The sequence below is a fragment of the Ctenopharyngodon idella genome, chromosome 10, assembly GCF_019924925.1.
Source record: "Ctenopharyngodon idella isolate HZGC_01 chromosome 10, HZGC01, whole genome shotgun sequence".
NCBI classification, from domain to species: domain Eukaryota; kingdom Metazoa; phylum Chordata; class Actinopteri; order Cypriniformes; family Xenocyprididae; genus Ctenopharyngodon; species Ctenopharyngodon idella.
Window position 1 is genome coordinate 7,266,019 of NC_067229.1, and position 24,019 is coordinate 7,290,037.

The window sequence follows — 24,019 nt, forward strand, 5'->3', positions numbered from 1 at the left end:
ATCTATTAAAAAAGGTTCAAACATTCACTGATGCTCCAGAAGGAAACATGATGCATTAAGAGACGGGGGGTGAAAACTTTTGAACAGGATGAAGAGGTCCAAATTTTTCTTATTTCGCTTGAATATCATTTTTTTTTTTTTTTAGTACTGCCCTTCGGAAGCAACAGAAAATACTTTCATGTTTCCCGGAAGACAAATTAAATACAATTTACCTTGATCTTCAAATTCCAAATGTTTTCACCCCCCATCTATTAATGCATCGTGTTTCCTTCTGGAGCATCAGTGAATGTTTGAACCTTGTTTAATAGTTGTGTTTGAGTCCCTCAGTTGTCCTCAGTGTGAAAAGACGGATCTCAAAATCATTCAGTCACTGCTGAAAAGGGTTCAAATATGCAAAAAATGCTGGAAAACTGAAGAATCTGCAGGACCTGGAGAATTTTTCTGAAGAACAGAGCTCAGTTTAACTGCTCAGGACAAACAAGAGACTCATGAAGAACCATCACACAACAAACAAACAGTCGTAGATCATCCAGGTAACCACACACAGTATTAAGAAGCAATGGCACATACTTATGAATGGGGTTATTTTAATAAATTCAGCTACTTTTTGTCTTGTGGATTATATGTAAACATCTTTTATGTAAAATATCTTACTCAGGAGAGTACTAAATAAAAAATAACATGCATTTTGTATTATCTCCCTTATTTTGTTAAAAATTATTAACATTTTTACAGATTCTGCAAGTGGTTCACACACTTTTTCTTGCAACTGTATATTATCCTGTTTTTGAAGTTCAAGTAATTTACTAGCCTATTTTTCTATGTCTTTCTTACACCTCAGATCAACTTAAAAAGAGAAATATTTAAAGAATAATGTTTAATACTTCACATTAGGATTCAATTTCTTAAAACAATAATATTATGACACAATAATAATAATAGATGTTTACTACATTAAAGTTGACAACAAAATAACTTAATAAAATAGTAAAAGCATTAACAAATGTATTTTTTTTAATTTAGGAATCTCGCTCACTTCAGAAATATAACTATTGTTTTATTATAACCTTAAAAAACCTTCTATAAACATGCTGTAACTGGCTTTGCACTAATTATAAACTGAATCCGCAAGCACATCATGTATTGCTGCAGACATCCTTTAGGTGGCGCTAAATGCACATGTGTTCAAGCAGGAACACAACAGGCTTTGAGTGGAATATGAAAATGTTTATTTTGCAGAGCAAGACACCATTTTCCATGGCACTTTGATACAGTGGTGGCACACGTAAATTGTCACTTTTTACCTGAGTGTTTAGTGCATTCACCTGAGTTTGTTTTTATCGCACACATAGAAAATAGTTCAAAACTATAGAAAAATATTTCATTTTGTTTGTTATAACTTACATGATGTTCTTTAACACTAGGGAAAATAAATAATAACCACAGTGCTCAAAGTTAAAAAATAAAATAAAACATTAATATGGCTTTTGATTTCAAGAGTTGTATCTGTTTTGCCTTTAGAAGAAATGGCTTTCATTCATTTTGATGATCGAATCCCCTTCAGGATCCAAATTTAAGCTCTCGCAGGGAAGCCCACCGGTTCTTCATTGATTCCCGCCACGTTTGCCACTAGAAAAGAAAATAATCACATAAAGTGTATTCAAAATAGACCCATCTCTTGTTCTTGCACTTATTACCATTCAAAATATTCATGTCTTTATCATATCTGTGTTTTTAGCCACTATAGAAAGGACTTTACCTTGACCCTGATGCCTTAGAGTTCATCACCCATTGTAAATACTCCTTGGCAGCGATGCTGTCCAAGACCTTGTTGACATCACTGGTGAAACTGCCGTCTACATGCCGCCTGCGGCCCAAATTTGCGCTTCTGTTGGCCCCAACACTGCGCATATGCGATAAACAACTTGTGAGCATGTGCACATGACAATTATTCAAAGTTTAAACCAGTGAATTATGAGTTCACAATTAGTTAGCAGTTAGCTTGCGGCCTGCGTCGAGTTTAGCTTTAGCATGTAGCATGTTCTTGGTAAATCAGTTTATATGTGAGAAGGTTTGTAGTATTAGGTATGTGATGTTTGGTTATAATTAGCATCTATGCTGTCAGTATTTGTTTGATTAGTGCAGCAGTACCAGAAACAGAAGAAGACATTAGCAGAGAAAGATAACCAGAAGCACACAGCCTGGTTTCAGCGCTATTTATTAGCATTAGCATTTGGCATTGAGGTTGGACAGAGTGCGTTAGAAAAGAGACAGATGTTGGAGAGGAGAAAGCATGATGAAGCGGCCAGTTTGGCTATTTTGCTCTCTCTCACACACACACACACACACACACACTCTCTTTTTCTTTATTTCCATCACTTTCACACTCTCTAAGGCACTGAAGGTGGGACTAGAAGCGTGGATGCCTACTCTTGCTTGGGCTGTCCAGATTTCAGCCAGGCCACAAAGTTCTGGGCTGCTTGGTCTTGCAGGTAAGAGCTGATGTCGCTGGTGTAGGTTCCCTCAGCGTGACGTTTGGACGGACCACTGGGGGAGAGGAGAGTTTATGTAAGAAAAATCACTGATTATATGTTTGATTTTGAGTTAGCTTAGAAGACCGTGTAGCTGAAACATGTAGATCTACACTTTTAATTGTTTTTAATGATTTAGCCCAGTTAATTAAATCATAAATAATTAATATTATTTATAATTTATTTTATATTATATATATATATATATATATATATATATATATATATATATATATATATATATATATATTTATATTTATTTATAATTTATAAAGACATTCTTTTCATATAATAATGATATTGCTTACGTAAATGTTAATCACATTATATAGTTAAATAAATATATTATAAATATAATAAATGATTAAACAAAAATATAAATTAAATAAAAAATATATAAATATAGTATTTATATAGTATAATATATATATAATAAATAATTTATAGATATTTTTTATAAATTACATTTTTTATTTTTTAAAATATATATTTTTATTATATATTATATATAATATTGTGTTATGATGTTTTATATTATATTTGTTTTTTGGATTTATTTGATATACATATATAATAAATAAATAAATAACATATAAAAATATATATTAATATAGTATTTATATAGTATAATATATAATATATAATTTATATATATAGTATTTTTATATATATATATATATATATATATATATGTTATGATGTTCTATATTATATTTGTTTTTTTGTATTTTATATACATATATAATTTTAATATTATAATTACATCACATATATAATTGTTTATCATATTATAGTGTTTTAGTTTATAATATTATATATAAAATACAAAACATAAAATACAAAACAAAGAATATACATAACAAAATATACTATATATAGTTTTTATTGTAAATTATATATATTGCTTATTATTATAATTTTATAATATTATATATATATATATGATTTTTAAGAATATTACTATAAATACATTATATAAATGGGAGAACATGTTTTGTAACATTTTAAGTTTCCATAAACAGAATATATTCCAATATATTTTATATTATATTTAAAATATTATATATATATATATATATATGTTTTATTCTTATTTTTTGTTAAATTTACATTTGTGTTTTCAACATTTTTTCAGTTTGATTGGTGCATTTTGTCATACTTCAGTACTTTTTCTTTTACATGTTGAATCATTTTTTTTTACACAAATCTATAAGCAATATTACACAGTAATTGTACCTACCCATTTCTCTTTGAGTTCATGAGCCACTGAACGAAGTCTTGTGCCCTCCTGGTCTCCAGGTATTTGCTGTAGTCGTTGGAGAAGGTCCCCTCAGAATGCCTCTTGACGGTGGTGAAGCCCTGACCCCTCGGCAGAAGACTTTCTGCTGTCTCTGTGCTGCGCCACGAGAACATAAACCAGTGTTAAATTGAACACATCACAAAATGATGCCCATATTTCCAACCGAAAAGTCCTCAAACAGTTATAAAGTGAAAATGCAAAGCTATTTTTACAGTACCAAATTGGTTAAGCACATTTAACAAAGTATACTAGTAAATTATCTTCAAACAATTTCAAACCAAGAGCTTTTTTTGTAATTTACTGCTCTGAAACAGAGTATAAATGATATAAAACTGACATAAAAGATTCCTCTGACCTTGTGTTGTCATCTTGCAGTGGGACGCACAAGCAGTTTTGAACGAAGAGGAGCAGAAGAAGACCAGCGAGATATTGGACACCTTTCATTTTGACAGCTTCTTTAGAGTTCGAACACACGCCCTGTCAAAATGAGAGAAATAGAATGTAATAACTTATCTCAAACAACGAAGGGATCAATGAAGTCCTTGAAGAGATGCTCAACTTACCGATGGATGGAAGTATGGATGGATGAGATGAGTGCGTTTGCTCCTCAAGTACAGATCTTCTCCTGGCTCTTCTGCTGTTGGTTTCATGGCCTCTTCTCAAACTTCTTATATAGTTGATCCAGGTGGGCCGGCCCGTCTCGGCAGCCCACACACACACGTATGTGCACATTCAAATCCATTAGTGTCAGTCCATTACCCGTTCTGGATGAATCCGCTCATGTTTGTTTAAAGAGAGAGATGTGCCAAAGTACCTCCAGATAAGAGTCGCCGTCGAGGTGTCAGACAGCAGGATGGAGGCTTTCGCAAATAAACCAAGAGAAAAATAACGCAAGAAGTGCTACTGTTGGCGAAAATCAAGAGGGCAAACGGATACTCTGTTTGAAAGGGTTCGCGGAGAACGTGACAAACGGATTTTTAGTCTGTTATACATTAGTTATACATGATTCTTATGTCCTACCCAGGATGCTTTGCACACAAAATCGGTGTGATTTGAGTGACTTGAATCATTTTTATGCAATTCTAAGATGTCAGTGAAAATGGTTGTGATGTTTGCTGAATATACAAAAATTCCCAGAATGCATTTGAGGTGCTTGTGTGCAAGCATTTGATTAACAGAATCAGTATATCAAATGTCATATTTGTTGTTTTTAATCAACAACGAATTTATTTTGTTGAAACCAAACTAAAACTAAAACCATAAAAATCATTTTCATTACTTGAAATAAAATGAATGTTAACTGAAAAAAAAAAAAAAAAAAAAAATACAAACATTTTATTTCAGCTAGTTGCCAGGACAATATTTCTCATTTTCATTTAGTTTCACTTGAGGCACTAAAATAACTAAAACTGAAATAATACAAATATAGACATATATAATTAAAAAAAGAAAAAAAAAAAAGAAAAAAAAATTGTCAAAAACATTAACTAAAACTAAAATGAAACAGGAAAATATAAAAAAAAAAACTGATTCAAAATATTAATAAAACTAAAAGTATCTCAATGATATACTATTATAAATAATTAAATTGTATTAGTAACTTAAATATTAATGTATTTCTTAATTATAAATTATTACATTTATTAATAGATTAAAATAAATTGAAACTTAAAAAACAAAAACAAAATCTAGTTTAACAAGTTTAAGTTATAAAAAATATTTTGAAAAGAGGCTTGTTTGTAAGATTGAAAGAATATTGAATATATTTCACAATTCTTGCATAAGTTTTGAATATGGAAAGTGTGACTCATTTACTAGTTTACAAACAATTGAGCACATTTGTGAAATTTATTAAAGATTGAAAATATTTAAAGATATATATTAATACAAATTATGGCTTATACTTTAATGGCACATGAAATAAATATTTCAAAAGATATACTCAAAAGATTACTTGATACTCAACAAATCTTGATGACAAATGACTTAAAATATGAAAATAAATTTAAAAATGTATTTCTCTTTGTAAATGTATTAATCAGAATATTACATTTATAATTTTTATTACTTTCTTTGCATACTTTACACAAACTAACAGGTGGTAATGAACTTGACTTGAAAAATACACAATATTGCTCTCCCCAGCTTACAAAAGTGATTAAAATAATCATAAATAATTACATCTGAAACTTTTTTATTTTAATATTTTTTTTCGGATTTCTCTTTCCTTCTTTAGCTAGCTCATAAAGCTTTGTGTTTATCCAGCAAGTTTTTCTTTGCTTCCCCCCCCCCTTTTTCGATGAACTACTAAAGCATCATGACTCAGTTCGGACTGTATATTTGAAAGTGATAAAATGGGAATAAATCGAGTCTGTTATTGCACCACAGCACAGAAGCACAGATTCTTGCGGATTCAGTGGCTGCTCATGGGGAATTGCACACGCCTGACGCGTTTAAGAGCGTGATGTGGTCTGGAAGTAACGTTGATTCAGTGCTGTGGCTTCTGAGTGGAAAGTTTCACAACTTCAAGCAAAGCAGTTTTTCAGAAAGTGACTCATGTGAGTGTACACGTGCTGATTGGCCGATCCGCCGAGACTGTGGTCTTCATCAGTGTACCACTGACAGGGACAAACAACAGAACACCATTTATATCTTTTTTAATACTTTTTGGCATGCAAGGAGAAAAAAAAAAAAAATATATATATATATATATATATATATATATAATATAATAAATTTGCATGAATTACCATTGCATCAAAGTCCACTTGTTCATCCACGAGTGCTTTAGAGATCTGAGCAGCTTGTTGGAAGTGAACATTATCTAAAAACACCAATAGAAAAGCACAGAAAAAAAGATGAGTTCATGTTATCTAGGTTATTTTTCAGATATTTACAAGATTATGAAATTTAAATAAAATAGGCCTATAGCATCTGAAACTCAAAATATCAAGGAAACAAATTTAAGTAGTTTTTAGGAAATATTTAAAATCATTTTTAACTAAAATGACTCAAAAGAAAACCACACTGGAAATACAGCTAATTTTTATTTAAATTTTTATGATATTTACACAATCAGAAAACATGAATATATAAGAGATTTGCATATTTTTTAATGTAATTTATATTTTAAATAATTTTAAATGAAAATAACATCAAACAAGGAATGCAGATTTTTTCCATATACATTTATTTTAGTTTTCATTCATTCAAGTTTAAAATAGCTCAGGTGCAGAGACAAGACGAGAGATAGACAGACAGAGAGAGAGAGAGACAGGTCATATCTCACCGTCAGCGGTGCCGTGCACCAGGAGGTACTGGACTGATTTAAAGTTCTTGGCTCTTCCCGTCACTGTGGAATTCTGCAAGAACAATATCATCCCATTAACCCTCTGTGACGCAGCGCTTGTGCTTTCCTCTCGTGAGTTATTCTAGGAATAACACACTGTTCTCTGTGATGTCATCATGGGAAAACCACTGATTTTATCAGACAATTTTAGAATTTAAGAGAGCAACTTACATCATAAAAGGCCTGATTCTCCGCCGGGGTGAGCATGTACCTCTCAGTGTAAATAGAGTCTGGTGGAAATTACAGTACAAATGTCTTAACACATGAATGAATTTGGGGGTGAAAAAGTTTAACAGGGTCATGAACTGAGAAATCAAATTTTCCTTGAGCTTTTGACATATAAGAGATCATCATACTATAAGAATATCCTGTAAGTTTAGTTCAAACCAGTGACTAAACAGTCAACTTCATGTTGTTTCTCTTGGTAGGATGAAAATAATCTGTTATTTAAATTTTATTAAAGGGTTAGTTCACCCAAAAATGAAAATAATATCATTTATTACTCACCCTCATGCCGTTCCACACCCATAAGACCTTCGTTCATCTTCAGAATGCAAATTAAGATATTTTTATTGAAATCCGATGGCTCAGTGAGGCCTGCATAGACAGCAATGACATTTCCTCTCTCATGATCCATAAATGTACTAAAAACATATTTAAATCAGTTCATGTGAGTACAGTGGTTCAATATTAATATTATAAAGCAACGAGAATATTTTTGGTGCACCAAAAAACAAAATAATGACTTATATAGTGATGGTCGATTTCAAAACACTGCTTCATGAAGCTTCGGAGCGTTATGAATCTTTTGTGTCGAATCATGATTCGGATCGCGTGTCAAACCGCCAAACTGCTGAAATCACGTGAATTTGGCGCACCGAACCGCTGATTCAATACAAAAGATTCATAACACTCCAAAGCTTTAAGAAGCAGTGTTTTGAAATCAGCCATCACTATATAAGTCGTTATTTTGTTTTTTGGTGCACCAAAAATATTCTCGTCGCTTTATAATATTAATATTCAACCACTGTACTTACTTGAACTGATTTAAATATGTTTTTAGTACATTTATGGATCATGAGAGAGGAAATGTCATTGCTGTCTATGCAGGCCTCACTGAGCCATGGGATTTCAATAAAAATATCTTAATTTGCGTTCCGAAGATTAACGAAGGTCTTACGGGTGTGGAACGGCATGAGTGATAAATGACATTATTTTCATTTTTGGGTGAACTAACCCTTTAAGTTATATATAGAAAGTGATCAAAGAACGCTCCCTTTACAATCGCTGGAGCTGTCAATCAAACAGCCTGAATTTATCAGTGACTGAGGTCATGTCCACACTAATACGTTTTTGTTTGAAAACACATCTTTTTCTCTCCGTTTAGGCCTTCCGTCCATACTGAGACAGCATTTTTGTCAGGGAAAACAGCGCTTTTTGAAAAAGCTCTCCAAAGTGGATAAATTTGAAAACGCCGTTTTCTCATTGTAGTGTGGATGTTGAAAACGGAGTTATTTGAAAACGATGACGCATGTTTAGTCATGTGACGCATATTGTACCCATAGATATCTATAGTTATACTGAGCCTGCATAGTTATACTTTGCCTGCATTATATTCCTGCAAAGATGACAAAGAATGTACTCTCATATGCTGTCCTGTATGGCAAAACATGGTGACAGTTGCGTTTAAACCCGATTTTGAGTGCAACCTGGGTGCAACAGTAAGTGATGTGATCATATGCTAATAAAATGATCGTGCCAGAAGAATAACATGAGAACTTTATTATATCTGCTCTCCCTGCATTATCTTGTGTGCTTTTAATATGTTTTTTTTTACACATGTGCATTAAGGGCATTTAAGCGTTTTTAGATGTTTCAGTGTGGCTGCGCAACTTTTGGAAAACACTTGAAAATGCTAGTGTGGATGGGGAGCATTTTTAAATGAAAACTTCATTTTCAAATGTCTCCGGATTAATGTAGACATAGCCTGAGTTCTGGAAAAACTCCCATTATAAAAAGACGAATCTCTTATTTACATTGTGTTTGCACTGTTAGGTATGATGAAAGCATTCATTAGTGTGCAGAAATTGAGTTGCAATGACGAGATCACTGCATTCATGTGCTCAACATGTCTGTGATCGGCTATAATGTTCATCACTGCAGCCTTTCATGACACTATCTAAATATAATGCCATTAATCTAAATGTAACGCTATAATCATCACTTTTCACGATTAGTTAACCTTGAGAGCTGTAATAGTAAAAACATGCTAAAATTTTTCAAGAGAGTAATACTTAGCTATTTCATAATGCAAAGATGCTAGCCAATACTAACATTATAAGTGCACAACAGGAAACATTATAAAACAATGCAGTTCATGACCCCTTTAAAGCACATTGAGATTAGGTTGTTTACTGCTACATACCATAATACTCCCATTTAGACACCGGAGCGACAGCCATACCACATTTAAACACTCCACTTCCAGCTCCCAGGACCATCGAAGTGACGTAACCACCGTAAGACTGGATCACAGATACAGGATTACACATATAGTGGCCGAAATACATTTGCATTACGTAACAAAATATCAAAGCAAGTGCCATTCATTTTAACGAAACATAAAACAAGAACACTTTGCAATCAAAACATCTCTCAAAAAAGACCTTTGTTAGGTTCTTGATATTAGAACAAATATTTCTGGTAATTAAACTTACCCATCCCCAGATGGCAATCCTGTTTTTATCTATGAAGCCCATGTCGATAAACTGTCTAAAAATTAATGAACAATATCAGCATGTCATTTTTAATCATTCAATTGCAAATGTAAATGATATGCAATGTAATATATGATTAAAATAAGAGTGAAATATTGCTAGTATATCTCATCTTACTAATTTTTTTTTTTTACTGTAGAGATATTAGAGCATTGCTAGGTGGTTGCTAGGGTCTTTTGTGTGGTTGCTAGGGTATTGCTAGGGTCTTCTAAGAGGTTCCTAGGGCACTGCATTGCTAGATGGTTTCCAGGGTGCTCTGGATGGTTGCTAAGGCATTGCTAAGTTGTTAGGTGGTTGCTATTGTGTCGCTAGACGGTTCTGGGTAGTTGTTTGGATGTTTCTAAGTAGTTTCTGAGGTGTTCTGAGCAGTTGCTACATCAATAGGGTGATGTGGGTGGTTATGTTGTTACTAGGTGGATTCCAGAGTGTTCTGGATGGTTGCAAGGGTATTGCTAATTAGTTCCTGAGGTGTTCTGGGTAGTTACTAGGGCATTGTTCATTGTTTTCCAGGGTTTTTAGGTAGTTGCTAAGACACTGCTAAGTTGCTAGAATGACGCTAGGTGTTCCGCGTAGATGCAAGGGCATTGCTATATGGTTTCCAGGGTGTTCTGGGTAGGCAGTTACTGATTCATCTGCAAGGTGTTCCGGATGGTTGCTAGAATGTTGCTAAGTGGTGTTCTATGTGGTTGCCAAGACATTGCCAGGTAGTTTGTAGGGGGATTTAAGTGGTCGTTAGGGTAATTGGCTAATTGGTTTCCGTGGTGTTCTGGGTTGTTCCTAGAGCGTTGATAAGTTGTTTCCAGTGTGTTCTTGGTGGTTGCTAGGGTGATCACAAGGGTGGTGCTATATTTCCAGGGTGTTCTGGGTGGTTACTAGTATGTTGCTAAGTGGTTTCGGTGGTTGCTAGGGTGTTGATAAATGGTTTTTAAGATGTTCTGGGTGGTTGCTAGGACACTTCTAGGGTGACTGGGTGGTTGCTACAGTGTTGCTAGGGTGATTTGGGTGGTCACTAGGGCATTGTTAGTGGTTTCCAGGCTGTTTTGAGTGGTCACTAGTATGTTGCTAAGCGATTTCTGAGGTGTTCTAGGTGGTTGTTAGGGCATTGCTAAGTGGTTTCCATTGTGTTCTGTGTAGTTGCCAGGATACTGCCAGGTAGTTTCCAGGATGATTTCAGTGGTCGCTAGGGCATTCCTAGGGGTTACCAGGGGGTTGCCAGGGTGTTCTGGGTGATTGCTAGGGTGTTGCTAAGTAGTTTCCAGGGTGATCTGGGTGATTGCTAGGGTGTTGCTAAGTAGTTTCCAGGGTGATCTGGGTGGTTGCCTGCTGGATCAAGTCAAAAGAGTCTAGATATGGATCCTTCAATGTAAGCCTATGAGATTTTTTTTTTACCATTTTAATATCTGCCAGGTGAAAATTGTATGCCTGATTGCCTAGTAAAATAACAGCTGACCTCTACGCAACAAGACACATGATTTGATGAATCATACATGTCTGGAGCACAAAAATAACATCAATTTTTATTCACTTGAGAGCAGTGTGGACACATGTTTGTACCTAGCAGCCGTTATCTGATCCTCAACTTCATATGTTCCGAGTCGTTTGTAGAGGGCATGCATAATTTTGTCTCCTTGGTAACCACTTCCTCTACCATCAAAGCTGGCCACAATCACTTTCTCCGTGCTGGCCAAGTATGTGGACCATCCCACCCTGAACCGGAAATCTGACTTCTGACTGCAGGGGCCCGCATATCTGCAGGATATGAAAGATTCAAGACTGTAGTGGCCATCGAACCCAGATCAGAGTTCAAAATCAGATCACAGAAATGCAGCTAGCTTACACATCAATAAGCAGAGGATATTTTTTGGATTTGTCGAATTTGGGAGGCAGAATCATCTGGTACCAAAGGTCTGAGGGGGAAAAAAAACATATTAGGATAGATTAGTATTTAGAACAAACATATTTTCTAAGTTATTTGATCTGGCCCAGTCTCCAGTCTCCTGCAGATTCAGCCTTACCAAACTCTCCGATCTTCAGCTTGCCGTGCATAACTGAGGGCATTGCGATATTCTGCAGAGTTTTTTCCAAATCACTGTTGTCTTCAAGAACTCTCACCTCTAAAAATATTTTGAGATATTAATTAAGGCCTGTTTGTTCACACCAAGAACGATAACTATTAATATAGCAATAACTATATTAGCGTCCATATCAGCGGACGATATCGTTCTGTTTATTGTAATCTGTGTGTTAACTGCTAACGGCTCCAATGAAATGGTTGATTTTAATGCTTAGCTCTACCTGTTCCATCTCGGCTGTTTCGCAGTGTATGCAGAGGCAATCCAGGCCCTTCGGGAAAAAAAACAACAGGACTTGGGAACGTTTCATTGCTTTTGTGTGTGCTTCATGTACTTTGCATATAGAGAAGTGACATGAATATAGAAGATGAGGTAACACTTTAGTTTAGGGTCCAATTCTCACTATTAACTACTTGCTTATTAGCATGCACATTAAGATATTGGCTGTTTATTAGTACTTATAAAGCACATGTTAATGCCTTATTCTGCATAACCATATTCTCCATCCCTTATTCATACCCAATACCTAAACTTAACAACTACCTTACTAACTATTTATTAGCAGTAATCAGGAGTTTATAGAGGCAAAAGATGGGACCCTAATCTAAAGTTGTGACCCAAAATGAATATACATGGCGTACCAGAACAGCTCATGAGGTAGTAGGTTCCTTCAGCGCTAAAGAGAGCAGAATTATATTTGCAGCGGTCCGCATTGAGGGTACAGGTCAGACACTCCCTCTCAGAATGAGAAGCACCATTTATGGTAATTCTGCAGAAAATAAAATACACAATTTATTTAATTTTTCAACTATGAATATGTCTGACTGATTTTAGACCATGACACTCACTTGTAAACGTTCCTTTGGCCTGGACTCGCATTGTGTTCGTTACTCACATAATATCTGTCGTGAACAGAGAAAAGAGTTGAGAAAAGAACCTCGGACACTCAATGACAGACGTTTCCAGTAAATGAACTTACACGGCGTTGTTTGTGACCTTAAGGATGCTAGTGACCTCCCACATTCCATTAGTCACGAATGTTTTTTCTGTCTAGAAAATAATATTGCATTATATATATATACAAAAATCTGCAAACGTTAATAATACATGCAGTGCTACTGTTCCATTTTCTTTAATTTGAAGTTTATAGTTTCAAATATAATTTATAGCTGAAGGCAAAATAAAATAGGTTACTAAAAATGGCCCAATATTGCCTTATTTACCTAAAAATATTAATAAATATAAAAATAAAAAAGACTAAAATCTAAAAAAAATACAATAACATTTTTAGATATTTTGAATGTAAATATTCAATACCTATTAATGCAATAAAATATTAAATAGAAATTTAAATAAATATGTAAAATTAAATGTAAATTGTAAACTTACTCCACTGAAATAAACAAGATGCTTAAACTGCTGCTCGTTACTCATAACGTAATAGCAGCCGCTGCCGTCCGGCCGAAAGACAGGTTCATCTGGAGAGAACTGCGGAAAACAACACAAACAAACCAACAAACAGACATATTTTCTTGACTCAAAATTGCATTAAAAATCAATTGATAATTTTGTAATCAAATAGTTCATACCCGGCCAACCCAACCCGTACTGCTTGTGATAATCTGTTTCTGTTGAAAAAACACACAAAAAAAAACAATTGCGATTAGACAAAGATTTTGCCTCAGTCAATTTCTTAAAGAGGCCATATTGTGCACTTTTTCAGTCTTGATTTTGTTTTTGGGGTTTGCTAAAATAGGTTTTCATGCTTGAATGTTCAAAAAACATTATTTTTCACATATTTGACATTTGTTGCAGCACCTCTCTTTCCAGTCTGTCAATAACGCTCTGTTTAGTTCCTGTCACTATGAAGCCCCTCCTTTCGAAAAGCTCAATGTGCTCTGATTGGTTGGTTAAACCAGTGTGTTGTGATTGGTCAACCGTTTCGAGTGTGTTTGGGAAATGCCATGTCCCTTGCCATAACTGCGAGTTTCAACACACTAATAACTCAACTCAACCAGGCCCCGCCCCCTTTTATTTGCGTATGCCTTCATCGGGAATTATTTAAATGAGGAATACTGTGATGTGTCCATTCCCAGTAGAAAACTTAGGACTACAATCAAGGCATTTCAGCACTGTAAACCCGAATAAGTTGGCAAAACTCAAAAAATTTGAGGCAGTTGGTTGTATCAATGAGCCATAATCTAGACTTTTGTAGCTACACTTTTTATTATTATTGTAAAATGTATTATTCAACCTCATAAAACCTTCACTATAAAATAGTCTAGACAGGGGTCTCCAAACTCGGTCCTGCAGAGTTTAGCTCCAACTTGCCTCAACACACCTGCCTGGAAGTTTCTAGTATGCCTAATTGGACCTGGATTATCTGGTTCATGTGTGTTTAATTGGGGTTGGAGCTAAACCCTGTAGGACAGTGGCCCTCCAGGACCAAGTTTGGAGACCCCTGGTCTAAGAAGTTGGACGTACCAGTGGACCTTCACTCCAAGCGTCATCGATGAAGTCATATGTCTTCAAACTGACGTAGTTCTGCGTTCTTTTCTGCCACTGGACTGCAATTCGCTCATCTGATGCCCATGTAACAGTGCTCAGGTAGTGCTCTCTGTGATAAAACATCTTGTTTTAGGTCAAATTACTATTACATCCGGCTGAAGAACCCATCCAAAACTCCTTACCCTGCACCAACATCACTGGGGACCAGAATTTCCTCGACCTTGGATGAGTTTGTATCGAAAACAAAAAGTTTTACAGTTGGGTTTGTGGTTCCAGCCTTGGAAAAGAATGAATGGGAGCATTAAAAATATGTAGAATATTTTAATATCTCATTTTGTGCCAGGAAACTTGATTTATTTTACCTTGGGGTATGGTATGAAGACTGTATCAGGATACTGGCCTTCTCCATACCACGTGTACTCGATATTGTGGACTTCAGAGTCATTAAATTGGGCGTATGCCACAAACTTCCCATTTGGTGACCACCACAAAGCAAAATTGGTGGAGAACATCTCCTCTACAGAGAAAACAGATATGCAAGACCACTTAATGGTGTTTTTTTGGGATAATTTCTGGGTGAACTGTTCCCTTTAAGTCTTCAATATCTTAATGACCTCTGTTATGGTTGGCTAACGCCCATCCTTTTTATTAAATATGCATCTCTTACCCTCGTACACCCAGTCAGGAATGCCATTGAGGATCAGGTTGTGGGCTCCATCACTGGTGACCTGCTGGAATGCGGAGTTGGGAGTTTCCTTCACATAGACATTGTTCTTCCACACAAATGCCTGCATGGATTAGAGAAAAAAATATATACGTTTATGTCTGCTGGGAATTTGTCTGCAAAGGGTGGAGAACAAGGACTAGAAAACACCATATTGTATTAACTAGATGAAAAAAGTTCGTCAAGACAAACTTAATGTATTAGCACATACTAGTAAAGTTCTTCGTAGACAGAAAGAACAAACTTTTATCAACCAATGACATGGCATAAAATGAAGACAATTTTGATAAGGTTTTACGACATGTTCATGACACGACAACTTCTACATGACATCGTGTTGAACTGATATGGTACTCACCAGTTTGTGGCCGGTCGGAGACCACGCTAGGTACTGGATTTCATGTGGGATATCTGTATTTATAAAATCCCTAAAATAAAGAGCAAGTTAGACATCTTCAATGAATTCAAAGTGATCATTGATCAAAGTTATGACAGGGTATAGAGATCCATAGCGTGCAGTTAGCATAAACAGTTGCCTAGCTCAACATACCAATTGTTTAAGTAAAAACACTAGTAAACAAACCCTTTTTCCAGGTCGTAGATGGAATATGATGCAGTGTATGAGTGTCTCCATAGCTGGTGAAGAAAGCCAACATTAAACACTGGGATATGATTAATAATTGATTACTTATCAAAGCATTTCATTGATTACCTTAGTGTAGTTGCTCAGGAAACAGATGTATTTTCGATCGGCTGACACCATGTAATCGTAAGCTGCCGCACGGGCCTGATAACATCAAAGAAAGACAACTGTTGTACATTCAAAGAATCAATGCAAATGTGCATTTACATTTAAGCCATTTAGCAGATGATCTTATTGGACTTATAAACAGTTCTAAGAACAGCGCCAAAAGTACATAAAAGAAAAAAGCACAGTGCCAAAAGTCAAACCGATTTTTTGGTGCTTCCTTGTGCGAAACTCTCCGGCATGATGCTAGAGTGGTATTGTAAATTGACCTGACGGAAATCATTAAGTCTGATTGCTTAGACAGTGTGTGTCATGGTTCACATTCGTTCAGTATGTGCCATTCAAATCACATTTCAAAGCACCACTGTGTTTTTATATTTAGGAAAGTGAAGATGTGGTAAACACTGTGATATGGAAAATGTCTTACAAAAATCTGTTGGTTCACGAATTCACTTTCTGTTCCTGAGGTTGCGTTGATCAGAAGCACTGAGCCCTCTCCTGTCTTGTGAAGATATTCATCATCTGCATGATAAATTGTGCAGAAAGGTAACAATGGTAACATGTCAATATCCACTTACAGAAGTTTACTTACAAAAAGTTCCATGGTATTACCATGTTTTTTTGAAAAACATGTAACACATGTAAATACCATAGTATATATGCACTTACTACAAAAAAGTACTGTAGTATTCTCATTTGATACCGTCACTGTACCATGGTACAGACACAGTACACTTTCTACTTTGTTTATATATTTATTTGTATGGGTTATTTTAATAAGTAATTCTGTTAGTGCCGTTATCAGGCCCAATCTAATGTTGTGTAAATAACTGAAAGCAAATTTTCCCACTAAAACTCATAGTACCTGAGATCCAGCGCAAGTTGTATGACTTGGTTCTTGCAGTGCCGTTGAAGTAATCTTCTAGAGTAAATGTCCTCTGGGGTTCAGATTTATCCTCTGAGAGAGAGACAGTCGGATAGATAAATACATAGATAGATAGACAGATAGACAAGTTGACAGACAGACAGATAATAGATGATAGATAGATAGATAGATAACAGACAGACAGATGATAGATAGATAGATAGATATATAGATAGACAAGTTGACAGACAGACAAGTTGACAGACAGATAATAGATGATAGATAGATAGATAGATAGATAGATAGATAGACAAATTGACAGACAGACAGATAATAGATGATAGATAGATAGATAGATAGATAGATAGACAAGTTGACAGACAGATAATAGATAGACAGACAGAAAAATTGACAGGCAGACAGATAATAGATGATAGATAGATAGATAGATAGATAGATAGATAGATAGATGGGTAGACAAGTTGACAGACAGATGATAGATAGATAGATAGATAGATAGATAGACAAGTTGACAGACAGATAATAGATAGATAGATAGATAGATAGATAGACAGATAGATAGATAAATAGATAGATAGATAGATAGATGGATAGATAGATAGAAAAATTGACAGGCAGACAGATAATAGATGATAGATAGATAGATAGATAGATAGATAGATAGATAGATAACAGACAGACAGATAATAGATGATAGATAGACAAGTTGACAGACAGATAGATAATAGATGATAGATAGATAGACAGACAGACAAATTGACAGACAGACAGATAATAGATGATAGATAGATAGATAGATAAGTTGACAGACAGATAATAGACAGACAGACAGACAGACAGATAGATAGATAGATAGATAGATAGATAGATAGATAGATAGATAGATGTGATTTATTGAGACTTTTCTCAGTGAATGTGTTGTATAACACACACGTGTTTGTGCATTGTAAAAGTAAAATCATTATCTGTACAAAGTTCAGATTCAGGGAAGATAATGATAAGAGCTGCCAAGCGTTCAAGCCTCTGAAAACACTTGATGTAAGCACTCCTGCAGCCAATCAGCTGTGACATCCCACTAACTATAACGTTACTTCATGGAGTGACACTTATAATGAATGACTAACAGTCTGACATTTACGAAATTAACATGAAGCCATAGAGCTATCAATCAGAAATATTGATTTCATAAGGCATATTTATAAACGTATCTACATAAACATTTTTCCATATAAAATCACCTACCGTTGAGGTAAATGGCTGTTGGAACAGCTATTAAGACAACGATCACCACGACCCCAAATGCTGCCAGAAGCCATTTTCCAATGTTCTAAAACGTGACAAAAATAACCAAATCAAATGAAACCCGCTTTAAAATCATACATATCACCCAACATACACAGCACCTTATCATAGGTACTCTCCAAATGCACTTTTACGCACAACTCTCTATAAGTTAAAAGCGCACTTTTACAAACTGTGCACACAACATTTGCCCTATTTAACACTTACTGACCATCTTAGAGTGAAATGCGCGGGTCTTGGTTCAGAATTCCGTTATTATCCAGCGCAATTCGGTGTCTCTGTTGCGCACGGACGCTCCCGAGAGTCTAACAGAGCAGGAGTGTTAAATATTACCTCAACTTTGCTTGTTAAGGAAACAATAAAGTGACGACAGATTAAAGTTCGCATTCGTCTACAACTTGGTTTCTTAATCAGTGAGACAGTAATTTCTCTGTAATGCATGTCAGCACTAATGAAGCAGCTGGTATGACGTTTGTCTACTAAAGAAAAAAGTTTCCTCGAGTTTGATTCCCTTTCCCTCACAACATGCCATCAGTGTCCTCAAATATTCATGCAATACAGATTTACATGTGCCTTATTAAATGTTCTATATTTGCATGATTAGATGAGCTATGTGAGGATGAATCGTCAGAAGCGTGTATGCATTAACTATCAGTGATATCCGATTCACGAATCGTTCTTTTGGAACGATTCACATGAATGACTCGGTCGAAATGATTCGCAAAGCGATCATGCAAAATACTGGAAATGATTAATGTTTTTAATAATTACCAGTCGTATTAATGTTCGAAATACTATTCCCTGTTATTCACTTTAAACTGTAGCTGTGATACATGATAACATGATAGTTTTTCGTGCTAAGGTTATTTCGTTGACTAGCTACCACGGACCAAATAAAAAGAAAAACAACAACTTTACCATCTGGTAACTGGTTGTTACTGGTCCAACATGTTCTACAAACAACTATTTTACAAACGTAAAATGAGAGTGACTTCTGTTGACACATTTGAGCGATGACTGGCATGAATCGATCTTCTGATTCGATTAATTGCTACGAAAGGATTCGCTAAATGAATCGGACTTCCCTCCTTTAACCTAGGAAGGACAGAAAACGGTTAGTAAATGATTCTATTTGTTTATGAATTGAAGCTTTGAAATTTACATTATATGTTCTGCATTAGGCTATATAGTACTTAGCAATGTTTGATAATGCTGTGAATAAAAACTAGGCCCGAGGCCATCTCATTTCACACAATATTTTATAAACTATCAGCACAATAGTGTAATTTTCTCCACATGAACCATATGTAACCTTACAGAAAGCCGGGATTCCCTTGCACAAACTGTAACGGTCTGTTTTCTGACAGTTTTACAGCAGAGCCCATATTTGCCTCTCAGACCATTACATTTATGATGGTCATTGATAAAGCAAATAATAAATAATGTGAGGTGACATGGGCGTACTTCCTCTTTGAGTTGTTTCAAAGGAGATGAAGCGTGTTTGACCTCACCACTGCAGTCCACATGCCCCATGATGATATCAAATTCCCTGATTCAATTTTATAAGGATTTGATAACACAAATACTACATCAAAAACATTTGAACTTAATTGAATTAATTAAATCTTCAAAAGCTGTTCTAAAAATCATGCAAGCCATACTGGAAATTAGATATCGCATATGTTTCTACTTTGTATAAACAATTTGATTAAGTCAAAATGGACTTCCTAACACATTAGACATGTATCCCCAAACATTATGATTCAGAAATATGGCGAACACTTATTTTTGGCATAAAGCACGATGTACTGCATTGATTTTTCCATTCCTTGTTCGTTTCTGTGTTCTTTGAAACAATGTCAGAGAGTGTATTTATTTATTTTGGTGTCTAAGCATATGCTGCCTTTGGGTGTGGTGTTCAATGTTTCATAACCGTGGATTGCAGTCACACTGTGTAGTTGTGGTTTGTCCAGAGTCAATGACTGTTTATGGTGATGCCACTTCATTTAGAGGGAGCCACAGGGAAATTTGCTGACAGGAATTTCTTGGCAATTTTTAGTATCTAAAGAGCTTATATACATATACATTTACATTATGCATTTGACAGATTCTTTAATTCAAAGAGGCTTCCCAGCGAACAAAAATATGTTCTAAGAGCGTTTTGCTAATGTTCCCATTAAGTTAAAAAAATGTTAAATGTCCAAATGTTTCTTGCAAACTCACAGCTAATTTGTATGAATTTGTATGATACATTCATATGATCTGCTTATGCCTCACTCATGGTTAGCTTTAGGGGTGGAGCTTAATGCTTACTTTTTTCTAAAATTTGTATATTTTCGTAAAAATAACATTGCATGAATTCATTCGAAATCTCCACATTGTAAAATAGTTCAAGTCAGCATGACACGGAAGTTGCAATAGTCTTTTCTTCCCTATTGTGACGCAAGTGAAGCCGCTTCACGAACAAGAAAAAATGTAGGGCGGGGCTTGATTTTGTCTATTGGGATTTGATTGGATGGTTGTGGTTTGCTATTGGTCGATCTTATGTAGTGACAGGTTGTCCCGCCCTCGCACCAGTAAACGTGTCACAGAGAAGAGAGGGAAAGTTATTTTGATTAAAGGGGTGGTTGATTATGATTTCACTTTTTTAACTTTAGTTAGTGTGTAATGTTGCTGTTTGAGCATAAACAACATCTGCAAAGTTACGACGCTCAAAGTTTAATGCGAAGTAAGATATTTTCTTTTAAAGAAGTCACTTTTTAAGGACTACAACAAAGGGCTGGTAGGGACTACAACAACTTCTTCCCGGGTTGGTGACATCACTAACCCTAAAATTTACATAAACCCTGCCCCCGGGAACACGCAACAAAGGGGTGAGGCCATGTTGAGCTGCTTTAGAGAAGAGGAAGAGTTGTTGTAGTAGAGTGTTGTTACCATGCCGTCATTTTACGCCGGACTGCTTCACAAATGAGTCAATTCAACGCTGGATTTGCACAAAAGATTAACATGACGGCACATGCTAGTCAATGAGTTGAATCAACTCCACAGCAACTACATAAACTTATCCACTAACCGTTCAGAAACATCCAGATGCATTCTAAAAGTTGTAACTTCTTCCTGAGTCTCTCCGTCAGTGTCCGACTGCATGAGATTCTCCAGCTTTGTTGTTGTTGAGCAACCGAAGCGCGAGCTGTTAAAGCTCCGCCCTCTTCTGGAAAGCGACTGGGAGCAGCAGCTCATTTGCATTTAAAGGGACAAACACAAAAACAGCATGTTTTTGCTCACACCCAAATAGGGGCAAATTTGACAAGCTATAATAAATGATCTGTGGGGTATTTTGAGCTGAAAGTTCACAGACACATTCTTGGGACACCACATATTACATCTCGTGAAAAGGGGCATAATAGGACCCCTTTAAAGATTACGAGGGCACATGAATTTAAAAATGATGTGCACTGATAAATCATTTATAATAAACTGCAGTAGTCCTTAAAAATAATTCAGTAATTTTGATTTAAGAGTGACTGTTTTCTCATGAGATTGCGATGGAAAACCTGCTGCATTTTATCATCCATCAAAATGAATGCAACTAAAATAATTTAATGAATTAAATATCAAGGGTTGAAATCAAATTGACTGTTAATGATGAAACCACATTCATTTTTTTATAACAAAAGAATTCAAGATAATATAACATATAAGATAACAAGATTACTAAGGGCAATGTACTCTTTTCCACTGTCAAGGGCTGTAAAACACGACAGATTTCACAAAAGATTTTTACTGTATAGAAGTGAAAGGCCACGTCCATGTGTTCAAGACAGGCGCTTACTGTAATTACGATGCCAATTTTGCTATTAACGTGTATCAGTACCAGGATGACTTCAGTTTTGACCAATCAGGGTTAAACGTTCTGATGCCACTGACGTCAGAGAAAGGCTCCTGCAATAAAGGGGCCGACAAGATGTGATGTCACAGAAAACAGCAGGAAACAGTAAAAGGCTGTGGGTCATTTTTAGCCTGTTTACAACAATTCTCGGAAATAGATCTTTAAATTTGTGGCACAATTAAACTGTGGCAGTGATTTGGAAAAAAATATTACAAAATAACAAAATATCTTATATTTGCGACTTAGAAAGCTGGAGGAAACTTCAAAGTATGTTTTCTTCCGTATCGGCGGATCTTCAGAAATCATTTAACAGCAGACAACAAGGGTTTAAAAGCCTGTTAAAAGCTCAACAAATATCATAGTGTCTTCTTTATTGACTGCGCTCAGGTGGAACTGTCTCATCTGCCACAAAGCGGACTTCCTCTGCAAACAAATACACACACACTCACTTAAATTCGATCCTGCCTAATGCAGCATGGGCCGCGGCGCATTAAAACATCCTCTTACAGGTGTGGCACGTACAAAATTGTGTCGCTTTTAACAGGTGATGTGCGTTAACGACATTCTAGCAGCATCAGAACGATGTCACAACGCTTTGTGTCCAGTAATGACTTATAAAAAAAAAAAAAAAACATAATTATTCCGTGACACAATAATGAATCATAGTACTTACGAGTCTCCAAGAGCACAGTTATACTTCGGAAACATAAAAGACACCTGCAATTGCAGAGTTGCAAATCTTTTAAAAATGCTCACATTATTGAATAGTTTGAAATATCCCAGAGCCTATAGACTGGGAAAGTCTTTTCTGGAGTTTTTGATTCACTTGACAGGATGGAGGTTATCTGTTATAAAGCTGGAAACATGTTTATCCAAGATAAGGGTCAGTTTGGTGATAAGTATCTGGGGTTTAATGCATCAAAAGTGTAGCTAACATAAAACTAGGTTTGGCCTTCTACGTCCTAAACCATCATAACAAATTACTGTTAAAATTACAAATTACTTGAGTTTGAATATTCACAAACATTATTTTAATAAATGTTTGCATGGTATTTGTTTAAGCATCAGATGAAATTTTAGGATTAATTTATGCAGAAAACCATAATTAAACAGACTTCTTCCTGCAACTGTTTTTGATTTATTTAATATTATTATTATTAAAATATAACAATAACAATAATAATAATAATTATTATTATTATCATTATCTCATATTTAAACTATATATTTATATATACATTTAAATTGTTAATGATGATAATAATAGTAATAATAATTATTAAATAACAATAATTATTATTATAATGGATATGTTTTTGATTGTATATAGAAAACAGCAATAGTTAATAAAAATTATAATAAAGTATTGTATTAATTATTATAATAAATATATTTTGGATTGTGTATTGAAAGCAATTACAGTTACAATAATTATTAATTATTAATTCTATTTAGATATTAATAATATAAATCAAATTAATTATATGTAATTAATAATAATAGCTAATAATAATATTAACTTTAATAATAATGGATGTATTTTGGATCCTATATAAAAAAACAATAATAGTTATAATTGTAATAATAATAATAATACAATAACAATAATAATAACAACAATTAATTCTATTTAAATAAAAATAATTTTAAAATCAATTAATAATAAGTTAATTAATAATAGTTTATAGTTTTAAATAACATTAACTTGAAAAAAAGGAACATATTTTGGATTCTATATTGAAAAAAACAACATTAAATTTTAAATAATATTAATTATAATTATTAATATTTTCATATAATATTAACTTTAAAAATAATGGATATATTTTGGATTCTATATAGAAAACATAACAGTTCAATAATACTACTAATAATAATAATTATTATTAGTTCTACTTAAATAGTAATAATAATTTTCAATTATATAAATTAT

The 24,019-nt window shown here is 34.6% G+C and overlaps 2 protein-coding genes across 5 annotated transcripts; both read right to left on the minus strand.

Annotated features, from left to right (window-relative positions):
* Nucleotides 1-1,213: 1,213 nt before the first annotated feature.
* gcga (glucagon a) lies at nucleotides 1,214-5,241 on the minus strand. Its single transcript, XM_051910716.1, has 6 exons — nucleotides 4,395-5,241; nucleotides 4,187-4,308; nucleotides 3,772-3,927; nucleotides 2,431-2,547; nucleotides 1,760-1,903; nucleotides 1,214-1,629 (listed from the first exon to the last, which is right to left on the minus strand). The coding sequence occupies exons 1-6, from the start codon at nucleotides 4,479-4,481 to the stop codon at nucleotides 1,605-1,607; spliced, it is 651 nt and encodes a 216-aa protein (XP_051766676.1). The 5' UTR covers nucleotides 4,482-5,241; the 3' UTR covers nucleotides 1,214-1,604.
* A 424-nt stretch (nucleotides 5,242-5,665) lies between these two features.
* dpp4 (dipeptidyl-peptidase 4) lies at nucleotides 5,666-23,248 on the minus strand. 4 transcript variants are annotated; one of them, XM_051910712.1, is made up of 26 exons: nucleotides 21,271-23,248; nucleotides 18,138-18,222; nucleotides 16,875-16,967; nucleotides 16,437-16,531; nucleotides 15,974-16,048; nucleotides 15,845-15,897; nucleotides 15,620-15,689; nucleotides 15,205-15,325; nucleotides 14,900-15,054; nucleotides 14,720-14,814; nucleotides 14,514-14,646; nucleotides 13,619-13,657; nucleotides 13,419-13,517; nucleotides 13,009-13,079; nucleotides 12,878-12,931; nucleotides 12,671-12,798; nucleotides 12,253-12,300; nucleotides 11,973-12,071; nucleotides 11,795-11,864; nucleotides 11,512-11,706; nucleotides 9,898-9,952; nucleotides 9,606-9,705; nucleotides 7,352-7,410; nucleotides 7,121-7,193; nucleotides 6,582-6,655; nucleotides 5,666-6,449 (listed from the first exon to the last, which is right to left on the minus strand). In XM_051910712.1, the coding sequence occupies exons 5-26, from the start codon at nucleotides 16,022-16,024 to the stop codon at nucleotides 6,357-6,359; spliced, it is 1,935 nt and encodes a 644-aa protein (XP_051766672.1). In that variant the 5' UTR covers nucleotides 16,025-16,048; nucleotides 16,437-16,531; nucleotides 16,875-16,967; nucleotides 18,138-18,222; nucleotides 21,271-23,248; the 3' UTR covers nucleotides 5,666-6,356. The 4 variants fall into 4 exon arrangements, with proteins under 4 accessions (XP_051766672.1, XP_051766671.1, XP_051766673.1 ...); XM_051910711.1 differs by lacking the exon at nucleotides 21,271-23,248 and adding an exon at nucleotides 18,409-18,678; XM_051910713.1 differs by lacking the exons at nucleotides 5,666-6,449; nucleotides 6,582-6,655; nucleotides 7,121-7,193; ... (2 more) ...; nucleotides 9,898-9,952; nucleotides 21,271-23,248 and adding exons at nucleotides 9,959-11,280; nucleotides 18,409-18,819.
* Between the last annotated feature and the right edge of the window lie 771 nt (nucleotides 23,249-24,019).